Source organism: Formica exsecta, unplaced genomic scaffold, assembly GCF_003651465.1.
Source record: "Formica exsecta isolate Colony F162 unplaced genomic scaffold, ASM365146v1 scaffold458, whole genome shotgun sequence".
NCBI lineage: Eukaryota > Metazoa > Arthropoda > Insecta > Hymenoptera > Formicidae > Formica > Formica exsecta.
In genome coordinates this window covers 585075-596914 of record NW_021851814.1, presented here as the reverse complement: position 1 = coordinate 596914, position 11840 = coordinate 585075, and the positions used below count along the sequence as shown (strand labels likewise).

Sequence of the window (11840 nt, the reverse complement as noted above, 5' to 3'; positions counted from 1 at the left end):
GTAGATCCTTTTTTTTAATTATAATTCCTCGAGCTGATAAAAAGATACCAGTAAAAAAAGTGAAATTCCACAAGATAGAGAAAATGTTCTTAACATTTTATACGCTAAAAAAACAATATTGCATAGGACACCGCGATTTTTTGACATTTTATGACATTTTGCGAAAATCTAACAACTGATAGAATCACCGGCAATCATATAAATATGAAAAAATTAATTAACGCTGTCAACAATTAAAACTCCTTAAAAAAAGAATAGAGTTAAAACTGTAGAAAAATATAATTAATTATGCTTATATAAATTTGTCTATAATAGTTTTTAATGTGCATCGGTGCGCACTAGTGCATCCAATTGATGAATTCATAAATTAAAAAATTAATTGATTAATATAATTATAAAAAAAATTAATAATAAAAAGTTATAAATATAAATTAAAAGCATGATTTGATAATGTTTAAAATGCTTAATACTTTTCAAGAATAAGAAAAAAGTGAAAGCAATTTATTGTAAACATCTTCTACAGGTTATATTTAAAAATCAGGAAAAAAATTATTAAAAGAATTAATTTAAAAAAATTTATTTCATTTTATATGCGCATATACATAAAAATACTTCAATTATAATTTATTATCGCTGTAGAATATATTAGAATGACAAAACATCATATGCGCAGCTAATAAAATATTAATAAATCCATAATATTTTCCCGCATTTTTGATCCACCAATGTGTTTAGCACGGACATGAACCAACCGATCGTTTTACCATGGCATCAAAAAGTGGTTCTGGCCATGTAGTTTCGCCGGCTTTAAAATGGATCCAGTTAGCGCCACTGTATCAGCTAGGAAAACGGTCTCATGAAAAACGGCGGCGTGGCCCCTCTCAAGCTTCTAATGTCGAATTTTGTCCATGTTTTTCTCATTTAACATTGTTTTATTTAGTTTTGCCAAGTTTAATCACTATTATCCGCAACTACAGTAAATATAAACATTAGCATAAGTTCATGCTCGGTTAAAGAAATTTTTGGAACAATTTATTTATCATTTTAGGTTATGGGTAGACATTGCTGCGTTTTAGGATGTTCTACAGGAGTGAATCTACCTTCTCATATGTTTCCCAAAGATGTAACCATGATGAATAAATGGAAGAAGGCTATTTATTCGGACAACATTCGGGACTTAACCGATGAGCAATTGAGAAAATGTGTTGTATGTTATAGACATTTTGCGGATAGTGATTATGAAGCGACATACAGATTACGAAGATTAAAACCTGGTGTTATACCATCGTTATATCTGCCAAATAATGGCAACAATAACAGTGAGGTGGTAGATAATAGTAATAATAATACTGAGGAAAATGCGACTATGAAAGAACCTGAAACAATGGATACAAATACAACTGATCATATGGAAGAAATTGAAATAATAGAGATAATAGAAGAGGAAGAATCTGCAGTAGAAGTATCGCAAAACACAATTAGTGCAATGAATGAGGATTCTCCGAAGTCTCCCTTAGAAGAAAATACAACAAATAATTTATTAGACCTCCATGCTGTATTGCATGGAAAGCACTTTCACAAGTTTACGCCAAAAATGTGGAAGTTATATAAATTATCATGTATATTAAGAAAAAAACAAGAAATTGTTGTAAAAAGGCAGTTATCATTCCGTGAACGTTTAAGGCAAGCCAAGCAATATAGCAAGACCCCTGCAATAGAAAAGCTGCTATCTTCATTAAAACCTGTCGAACAAACATTTCTGGAAATGCAAATAAAAACAACAAAATATGCACCCAAGGTATGTAAGTGAAAGATTACACCAAATACCATTACACAATATAATGAAAACTTTTGACAAACTAATGTAATTTTATTCATAGGATGAATATTTCACATTACATGAGAAGATTGCAGCTTTATCTATCATGAAACAATCCAGTAAAAGTTATCAATATCTGTCACAAGTTTTCAATTTGCCCAGCATGCGCACATTACAATCTATACTTCAAAAGATTAACATTCATCCAGGTCCAAGCCACTTTATGAATCAACATCTAAAGAAGCAAGTAAGATTAATGAAAGAGAGAGATAAAGTGTGTTTTTTAATGTGGGATGAAATATTATTGCAACTTCACTTGGATTATGACGCAACAAAGAAACATATTCTTGGTTTTGAAGACTTTGGAAAGAAGAGAAACGCACGGTTTGCCGATCACGCGTTAGTTTTTATGGTGCGTGGCATACAAAGCGGATGGAAACTTCCACTAGCGTATTATTTTTACGACGGTATCATAAAAACTGATCAATTCATAGAATGGATCAAAGATATTGCTAAAGTTATAATCGACAGTGGATTATATCTAGTAGCTTTTATATGCAATGATGAAAAAAGGAATATTACGGCTATAAATAAACTAAAATTAGATTCGGCGAGATTAAAGTCAAAAAAAGGACAATTATATTGTAAGTGCATTTTTCGTCAAATGATTATCGTTTGTAGATTATATAATTGTTTACATTATAAGCCTTTATTCAAAATATAACAATCTATTAAATATTTTGTATGTTTTTAGATGGTTACATAACGATAAATAACCAAGATATAATCCCATTGTACGATCCACCACATCTTATTAAAAGCATACGTAACAATTTATTAAATAATGATCTTGAATTTGATTATGTGGAAGGAGAAGAACGAAAATGTGCTTCATGGGAGATTATTGAACAAGCTTATCATATGGACTTGACTCATAGTGTATATCGATTAATGCCGAAAATTACGGCGGAGCATATAATAAAAAGCAAAATAAAAAAAAAAAAAGTTAAAAATGCTATACAGATTTTGAGCATGACAATGGGCGCATTCATACACCATCATACTAAATTAGAAGGTATATATTTATATAATTTTAACATAAAGGGGCTGTTTTGAGAAAAAAGAAACATTTATATTCATTAAATGCACACACACACACACACACAAATATATACATTGTTAATAATTGTAATATTCTCATTTTTTGTGCATAGGATGCGTGAATACAATCAACGGACCATTAAAAATGCCCGGGAAAAAAGGACGCGATACCGCAGAGATAATACTCTTTTTTGATCGATTATTCGATTCTGTAAACGGGCATACGTTGAAACCGGAGAAACCGTTAAGAGTCGCTGTTTCGCACAACAGTCCACATTTTCCATTTTGGGAGAAAGCAATAAAGAAACTACGTAGAATGCGGTTTGTCAACACAATAGACAAGAACCAATTAAAAGATTCGACTATTTTGAAAAATTGGATCTCTACTATAAAAGGATTCTGCAAATTATGGATGATTCTGAAAAACACATACGAATTTAAATATTTGAAACCTCGAATTTTAAACCAGGATACTCTTCGAAATTTTTTGAAGCAGATTAGATCCTTCGATATAAGAAATGCCAATCCCACGTGCGCGGAATTTGAGAATTCTTTTAAAACATTGCTGATTAACAACTTGGCGTTACCTCGTACCATGGAAAATAACGAGAATAAAGTAGACGGATCGTTATTGTTTACGTTAAAAGAATTTGTCTGTAGACTAGAAAATAGATGCAATGACGGCTGGCCAAAAGATGCGCACATGCTAGACTTGGAGACAGAAACAACTTCCTTCTTGGAGGAAACATGTAATTACCATAACATTTGCAACGCTATCGCAGCGAAAATCCTAAGTAATTCGCGCATCAAGGGATGCGACACATGTAAGAATCTCCTCACAGACACTGCGAAATCCGAATTAGTTTGCAGTAATGATTTGGTGGAGACATTTAAAGACGCCGATAATATACTGACGCGAAGAATGAGCAATGTTTGTTACTCGCATCATACTGCATTAATGTTGGAAACTGAATTGTACATGCAAATGGATTTACGTTGGTTAAATTGTCAGCAACACGACATTCTGTTAAAAGAATTCTTAATATCGTACATAGCTGTATTTTATATTTATAAATGGTGTAACGGTATAAATGACATTTTTATCGAGAAAGAACAGAATAATACATCGTGAACCGTACATAGCGAAACGTGTAACACGTGCCTGATGTAAAATATAAATCAACAATGCGGACTTTTTTAATATAGCAATAAAATATTTATTTTCTATTTGCTGTTTTTTTAATTTTGTTTTTTAAAGAAAATAATCTTATAGAGACATTCTTATTTAAGGCAAATTTGAATTTGAGAAAATTGCCATAATTTTCAATTATCAAATTATCATTATTATTATTATCATGGGAATTGCTTGTTAAATTTCAGATCAATGTCCAAGAACCAATCAGCCATTCCAATGTCAGAAATGCCTTTATGCTTGAAGATAATTAAACTTTCAACGTTTGAATCGAATGCATCGCGTCTAGATATTCATACATCATAACATCAAATTTATTATATCATGACCTCGTCTGTAAGAAAAATTGGCAATGAAATTTATCATTAAACAGCAGATGAAAAAAATTATTAGATTGAATATATTAGATTATTAGATATTTATTTAATATATTAGATTATTATATATTAGATTGAATTATTCTTATATTTAATCATATTTTTAATCATTAGTCAAACAGCTGTCAAACTAATTATTAAAAAATTGTCAAACCAATAATGTCATATGATACATGAATATCTAGAGAGAGATGCAACGTTTTCGAAAGTAGCCATCTTCAATCAGGAAAGGATTTGGTGAATGAAGTTACGTTCCATTTGGCAATCGCAAGACTCGCGAGCATCATCTTCGTCTTTGTTTAATTTTTGGTGAGCGACAAGAATGAAATAATTTCATGAACGTTGCGATCGCCAAGTGGAACTAAGGTTAGATTAGTTTAAGGAAGGACAAGTTATCAACCCCTCGTTACCCATGATGCCATGCAAAGAATCAATTGTGTGCGCAGTCGCTATTGAAAAGAGATGCAAAAAGGTAGATTGTTATTGGCTCTCGCGGCCTCTCGCAATGCATCACGGATTGCGAGGGCCAATACTAGACTGCATTGATAACTTAACCTTCCTTTATATAACCTTAACCTTAACTTAAATAATTCTATCTGAGCGCCGTCTGTAGATTACTTCAGTCGCGAATATGTAGAATGAAAACAAAAGTGTCAAACCATTTTCAAATATTTATGTATATATATCTGTCAGAGAAATCGAAATAATACAATTTGAACATAAAATGGCTGAGAATGAATTTGTATCCGATAGTGACGAATGTCTTGTTACAGAAGCTATCAATTTAGATATCGAGGAGGTACTTGTGTGTGTATATTTTACACAACAACAATTATCTATGCAATAAATTTGATACATTATGTAAAATACTTTACACTGTACAACAGTTGTAATCTTAATCGGATGAATTAAGCTATTTTTGCCATTTTCATATTATTATGGCCAATATCTATCGTAATTGCATCGTTCTTTTATTATCATAACGTAAATATAATTTACTCCGATATTATTCTAGCTCCTGATAATAATATTTGTATCGGTTTTTTAGTTAGATAATATGGAATATGCTATACCGATCGTGGAAGAATTACCCACCTTAGAAAGTATACTGATGGAACCTGATTATGAGTCGCCATCAGAAACAGATGATGATGTTGGTATACCATTAGGAGAGAAACTTGGTAGTAGTGAGACAACGAGCATTGGCAGTCATTTATCATTAAATTCATTAAATAAATCTATTAAAACATCTCAGAAAGCATTCTCAGGTGTCATATTAAGACATGTCATACTCAAAGGAATAACGTCGCAAATTGTATCAGCCAGTGTAAGTGATTATTCCTTTTTTATTATGCAAAAAATATTACCAGTTTCGTATTCTTTTAAATAAAAAATGTTTGAATTATTGTTACTTGCTTTTGTTATATGCCATAATTAAATATTTTGCATGAGACAATCATCATTCTTCAATATGATTTATTCAGGAGAGAGTCAACGCTGGTTTAGCTAGTGCAGTTGCAGCCGGAGGAAACATGTTGGTGATTGGTACTAGCCACGGTCTAATATTGGGCTTTGACTCTTCACAAACATTACGATGGTGCGATCAAGAAGCGAGACATCAAGGTTCCGTTTCTGCTCTTTGTTTCAATTACGATGGCAGCAGAGTGCTGGCTGGTTTTGTCAGAGGACATATTTTGATGTTAGATAGTAGTAATGGAAAAGTTTTAAGAATTCTCACCGATGTACATCCACTTGACACCGCTGTGTTGCATGTTAAGGTATATTTTGTAACATTAGTGTATTCATATATATTGTTTATTACATTTTGAATTTATCTGTCTAATCGACAGTTTTAAAACACCCGCTTTAGTTTACAGATTCACCAAAAATAGCTCTATGTAGCGATAGCGGTGGCTCAGTGTTTGAATTGAATTTTACTAGAGTCATGGGTGTACGAGGTTGCGACAGTAGATGTTTGTTTAGCGGCTCTAAGGGAGAAGTATGCACTCTGGAGCCCTTGTTATTGAATCATCTGCCGTCGCATCCATTGAAAAATTACACATTAGTAGCAATGGCAACTTTATCAAAGGTTATCATTTGCAACAGATTTGATGGTATATATCAATTATAAATATGTGTATATATTCATCTTATTTTGTAGGTAATTGTAGTCTGCATAAGACCGCGAATGCGCGTTGTATTGAGTCATTCATTAACTGGTGCTCCAACAGCACCGCCGCAATTATCTTGGCAATTAGTTGTCATACAGACAGCTGATGGATCTCGTGTGATCGACCCAGTATTAGCACTTGCAAGAGACAATGTGGTGCATTTTTACCAAGTATATTGCTATATTATTTAACAATAATGTTATTTGATTGTTTTTATTAGGAATTACCAAATTAAAAAATATTATTTATCGATAAGGTATATACCGAAATTGGTTCGCGAGTAAAATTATCACCTCTTCGGAGAATGACGCTACCATATATGATAACTAATTTGAGGTGGTTAAATCCGAGATCTCTCATAGTACTGGACAATCAAGAAAAATTGCATTTGTTGGATGTAAGAGCACAGGATAATTTGGAAACATTGGATATGAGTCGCGTTGGTATATCTTATGCCTCTAGTCATTTTAAAGGATTATCCACCGGCGGAAATGTTTCCAAGGTATATATAAATATATAGCTTTTTGCTGCTTTAAGTGTCAGATGCATAAAATGTATTTCTTTTTACAGGCAATGGCATTAGCTGGCGAACGGGCGTGTTATAATACCGTTATAGTCTTTGGTACACAGTTACTGTTATTAGGTACAAAGAGTTTACACGTGATTTGTATAAGGACATGGACAGAAAGATTGCAACACTTGGTTATGCAGGTCAGTTTAAAGTTATAGAAAATGTTCTATCTTGAATTTTGAATGAATTATTTTGTTGAATATATTCTAGAAACGTTTCTCCGAAGCTTTAGCGTTGGGTCTCTCTTTTTATAAAGACAAAGGGAAGGCGGTTATCGGCCTTCGTGGTTCTAAGCAACGTCGCAGGCAAATAGCACGTGACAAGGTTTGCGAAGTATTGATTCAGTATATGGACGAATTGAATCAGTGTATGATGAACGAAAACGTGGACTATGATATGATAGTACTCACTTGCGTCGATTATTGTATTCAATTGGAGAATTTAGATTTGCTGTTTGGAAAGTTATGGGACATAGTCTTTGAATCAGAAGGACTAAAAACGAGTTACTTGCACGCTCTCGAGGTTCCTTTATTAGATGGAAGTCTTCAATCGAAATTGCCGCCATTGATCGTCCAACAATTAATGACTCTTTACGATCAAGAAAATAAAGTAGATTCGCTGGAGGCAATAATAATTTTACTCAACGTGGATTGCTTAGATATTCATCAAGTAAGTTCAACATTTATTAGCATATTTATTGTGAGAAATCGAAACATTTAAAAAAAAAAAACGGTATTTATAACATGTAAAAAACTTTCTTATATGATTCAAAAACGTTTACATCTCCGTCTGTGTAGGTAACGACAATCTGTCGTCGGCGAGGACTTTGGGAAGCATTAATCTATCTTCAGACAACAGCGCTGGGGGATTTTACAGCGCCCATTCATCAATTGGTACCGGTACTTCAAAATTTATTGCACGATCCGATAGCAGCTCTTTCCCGAGACTGCATAAAACTCGGCAACGCCATTCTGGTTTATACCAGTTGTTGCCTCGCTGGCCGTGGATTTCCCAAGGATGAGCTTCCCGAAGGCGTACCGCAGAGGGCGAAAGCGGACATATTGAGGGCCCTGCTCTCCCAACATTCCAGTCTGGCGAATGATACGGAGAGGCAATATCCATACTTGAGAACGTTACTGCAATTCGACGCGAAGGGCTTTCTCGATGTTATAGCCATCGCCTTTCAGGAGCCAGAATTCACCTCCGAAATGGGCCTTCGACATCGACAAAGACTCATAGACATCTTATTGAGCATTGTTATGCCAACTACACCGCTTACTCCAAAGAATATCGATTATATCACGACGGAGCAACAATTTATGGTTCTTATATTTGTGGCAAATGAAGTGTCGGAAAGTACTGTTATATTAGAGTCTAGTATGTTGAAGAAAATGATAGATGTATTGTGCATCGATTCGCACGTGGAATTGTCGAAAGACTTTAAGATTGAGAGAGAGAATGCCGTGTTGGGATTACTGCATTCTAAAAAGTTGTGCAACATTTCTGACAACGCTTTACTAAATTTAGCAAATAGAGCGAGTTTGTAAGTATTTATCGTCATGTTTAATGCGATGATCACAATGATCTATAATTTTCCTAATGTTCGATTATTTACATTGTCACACGACGTCCTTTGTTGCAGCATAAGAGTTGCAGAGTTATTGTACAGTGCGCGAGAGGATTGGATAGCAGTATGCAAATGTATGATCTTGGATTCGTCTAGGCATCACGATATATGGCCCTGGCTCGAGAGTTTGCCGACCGTTTCATTGGAACAAGTTGTATCGACTCACGCTTCGAACCTCGTGACGATTAATGCCGGTCAATTCGCCACGATCATCGCGATGCGGATGCAGAACAAAATCAATGTGATATTGCAAAATCTTGACAACAATTTAAGCTTGGAGTATAAGCTGTTAGGAGCGTTGTATCAAATCACGCAATATAAGGAGGAAGACGTTTCTCTAGAATTAACGACTGAACACTTGGAAAGATATTTGGCGTTAATGTGCGAGTTGGAACCGAAATACGTAATTGCACATTTGCGCGGCCCGCACGGCTGTAGATTGGGTGAGGCGTTAAAGATTGTTCAAAGATGGAATTGCAAGGACGCGGAAGCGGTAATGTTGGAGAAATTGGGCAATTATCAGGACGCGTTTAATCTTTTGCTGAAGGAATTTGAAAATCAGCTGGAGATGTATCAACAGGATAAAGCTTCGGAAAGCGAGACAGTGCATGCTGCCGCGCAGCTCGCGGGAATATGTCGAAGATCGGCGGGCAATCTGGACTGGATGCCCCTCGTAGAAGCTGCGTTTCGATCGCATTCGGAGAATAATAAACAAAAGATGGACAAATTGAGCGGTAAATTGTTGAGATTAATTCTAGAATCTTTGAGCGGTACGTCGATACTCTCGAACATACTGGAGCAAATTTTGAGAAATCCGTTAGCTACGAGTGGAACAATGGGCGATATACGGCAATTGCTGTCCGGAGTCCTTATTCAATCGCGATACGAACAAATCCTGGTCGAAACTACCGCGCGATTAGTGAGCTTGGAACTTCACAAAGCTTTGGAAAAATCCTTGAGGTACAGATAATTATAAAATTATATGTAACGAGAGATGTTGAATTATTAGCTTTTAGTAGAGTAAGAGAGAGCTCGCAAAGTTTCACAATGAATCAAATCCCAATAGGCAGTTTTCTTGCTATAATAAGTCAATAACAAAGTAGAGGGGAAGTTTTTTTGTTTAGATTAAGCGATGAAAAAAAAAAAAATGAGAAAACAATGCGATTTCACCCGCTTAGAAAAATTTACAATGAAACGGAAATTTTATTTCAAACGAAAATTTGCAAATTTCTATGGCCTAATTACTATATACATATGTTCAGTTGCAATATACAATTTTTTTTGCTGCTCAGGACTGCCGATAGAGCATGCGGCACTGTTTCCGTAACTTGCCCCGTATGCAGACAACTATTGTCACATTGTTCCGATTATGCAGTGGTGTTCAGCTGTGGTCATGGATATCATTCAGCATGCTTGGGCGAACCTAAATCATGTTACAAATGCTTGAACATAAAAGGATGGGCGCCTATCGTCACCAATCTCGCCATCCCGGAGTCTCCGCCTCCAGTTAGTAACACATCTTTTCGATATTTTACATTGCATATACTATTTTCTATTATTTTTACAGAGAAAAAAACAGCTTCTTCCGCCGGAATTCCTACGTCATAGAGACCTCACGCTAAGACTAGCACCGTCCTGTTCTATCCCCGATCTCGAGGGCATTTTTTAATCTAGTCTTCGAGTATGTATATTGAGAGAACGACGATCGCATTTGTGAGCGGTATGTAGTATCATATATGCGCTACACATATATTGGATCTGATCATACTATGATCTCTCATTCAGTCTGCGCTCCAGTTAGTAACACATCTTTTCGATATTTTACATTGCATATACTATTTTCTATTATTTTTACAGAGAAAAAAACAGCTTCTTCCGCCGGAATTCCTACGTCATAGAGACCTCACGCTAAGACTAGCACCGTCCTGTTCTATCCCCGATCTCGAGGGCATTTTTTAATCTAGTCTTCGAGTATGTATATTGAGAGAACGACGATCGCATTTGTGAGAGCGGTATGTAGTATCATATATGCGCTACACATATATTGGATCTAATCATACTATGATCTCTCATTCAGTCTGCGATATATTGTATAGTATCAATAAGAGAAATTATTAAGATTCATTTCTTGAAATTTTATTTGTTTGATGCGCGCTAATGTTTATACACACTATACGGTTATGCCAAATATATAAATTATATTATTGAAGTACAAAATATTTATTACGATTGCATTTTAGATAATAATCGTATTTAATCTTTCGTGTTATAATATCATTATATACTCTGAATTATGTAATTTCCACGACCTGTATCGGAATGTCTGATTTGCGTTTGGTTTTAATAATGAAAACTGGTTTCCTAGGCGCATTATCCACTAGCACTTGATACGGGTCCATAGGTTCATTATCCAATAATTCACCGGTAAGAAGTTTCGTGAGAATTGTAAAAGCATCCAGTTTCGAACACTCGGATTTGTTGATGGGCGATATTTCGACGGTAGAGATGTACGCGTCTATAGAGGATTTCAATTTGACGAGAAACGGAATCAACTTTGATATAGCTAAATAATTTTGTAACTGCAAATTAAAAAAAAAAAAGATGGATTGTATAATTTTGTTTATAAAGAAAGTTTCTATATATAGGCGCGTAGTATATATTCCACAAATTTTTCTTATACAACATTCCAAAAATGCATTAAACTTTAAAAGCACCATTTGTTATAGATACGTGCCTTATCGTCGCATCTTTCTAGATTGCTTAACAAATCTTCGATTTCATTCAGCAAAGCATAACATTTTGCGAGATTCTCACGATCAAATCCGTTCTCGTAAATGTGCAATGACTCTCTTGCTAAAGATTTCTCTTCCTTTATCCTTTTAAGGAGCAAGGATAACGGTTCCCGCGATAAAGTGCGACTGGCCATTCGAATTTTGGAACATTTTTCACAAATCTGTATAATATTAATATAATAATAATTAA

The 11840-nt window shown here is 34.6% G+C and overlaps 3 protein-coding genes across 5 annotated transcripts in view; 2 read left to right on the top strand and 1 right to left on the bottom strand.

Annotated features, from left to right (window-relative positions):
- The first annotated feature begins 630 nt into the window (after positions 1-630).
- On the top strand, positions 631-4147 carry LOC115240939. Its single transcript, XM_029816396.1, has 5 exons — positions 631-976; positions 1049-1798; positions 1881-2463; positions 2574-2894; positions 3034-4147. The coding sequence occupies exons 2-5, from the start codon at positions 1052-1054 to the stop codon at positions 4050-4052; spliced, it is 2670 nt and encodes an 889-aa protein (XP_029672256.1). The 5' UTR covers positions 631-976; positions 1049-1051; the 3' UTR covers positions 4053-4147.
- Positions 4148-4276: 129 nt separating this feature from the next.
- LOC115240938 (vacuolar protein sorting-associated protein 8 homolog) lies at positions 4277-11067 on the top strand. Of its 3 annotated transcripts, XM_029816393.1 has the most exons (13): positions 4277-5288; positions 5538-5816; positions 5974-6267; positions 6360-6578; positions 6651-6830; positions 6917-7162; positions 7231-7371; positions 7442-7900; positions 8029-8774; positions 8874-9818; positions 10151-10364; positions 10426-10632; positions 10925-11067. In XM_029816393.1, the coding sequence occupies exons 1-12, from the start codon at positions 5214-5216 to the stop codon at positions 10525-10527; spliced, it is 3900 nt and encodes a 1299-aa protein (XP_029672253.1). In that variant the 5' UTR covers positions 4277-5213; the 3' UTR covers positions 10528-10632; positions 10925-11067. The 3 variants fall into 3 exon arrangements, with proteins under 3 accessions (XP_029672253.1, XP_029672254.1, XP_029672255.1); XM_029816394.1 differs by lacking the exon at positions 10925-11067 and having other exon boundaries at positions 4277-5296; positions 10426-10664; XM_029816395.1 differs by lacking the exons at positions 4277-5288; positions 5538-5816; positions 10925-11067 and having other exon boundaries at positions 6153-6267; positions 6367-6578; positions 10426-10664.
- Positions 11068-11113: 46 nt separating this feature from the next.
- The window catches only part of LOC115240943, a 4318-nt gene continuing 3591 nt past the window's right edge, over positions 11114-11840 (bottom strand). Inside the window, exons 3-4 of the mRNA XM_029816399.1 lie at positions 11593-11811; positions 11114-11437 (exon numbers count right to left, since the gene is read on the bottom strand). Of these exons, the coding sequence (XP_029672259.1) occupies positions 11150-11437; positions 11593-11811 (507 nt within the window). The 3' untranslated portion in view covers positions 11114-11149. The remainder of the gene's footprint in view (positions 11438-11592; positions 11812-11840) is intronic.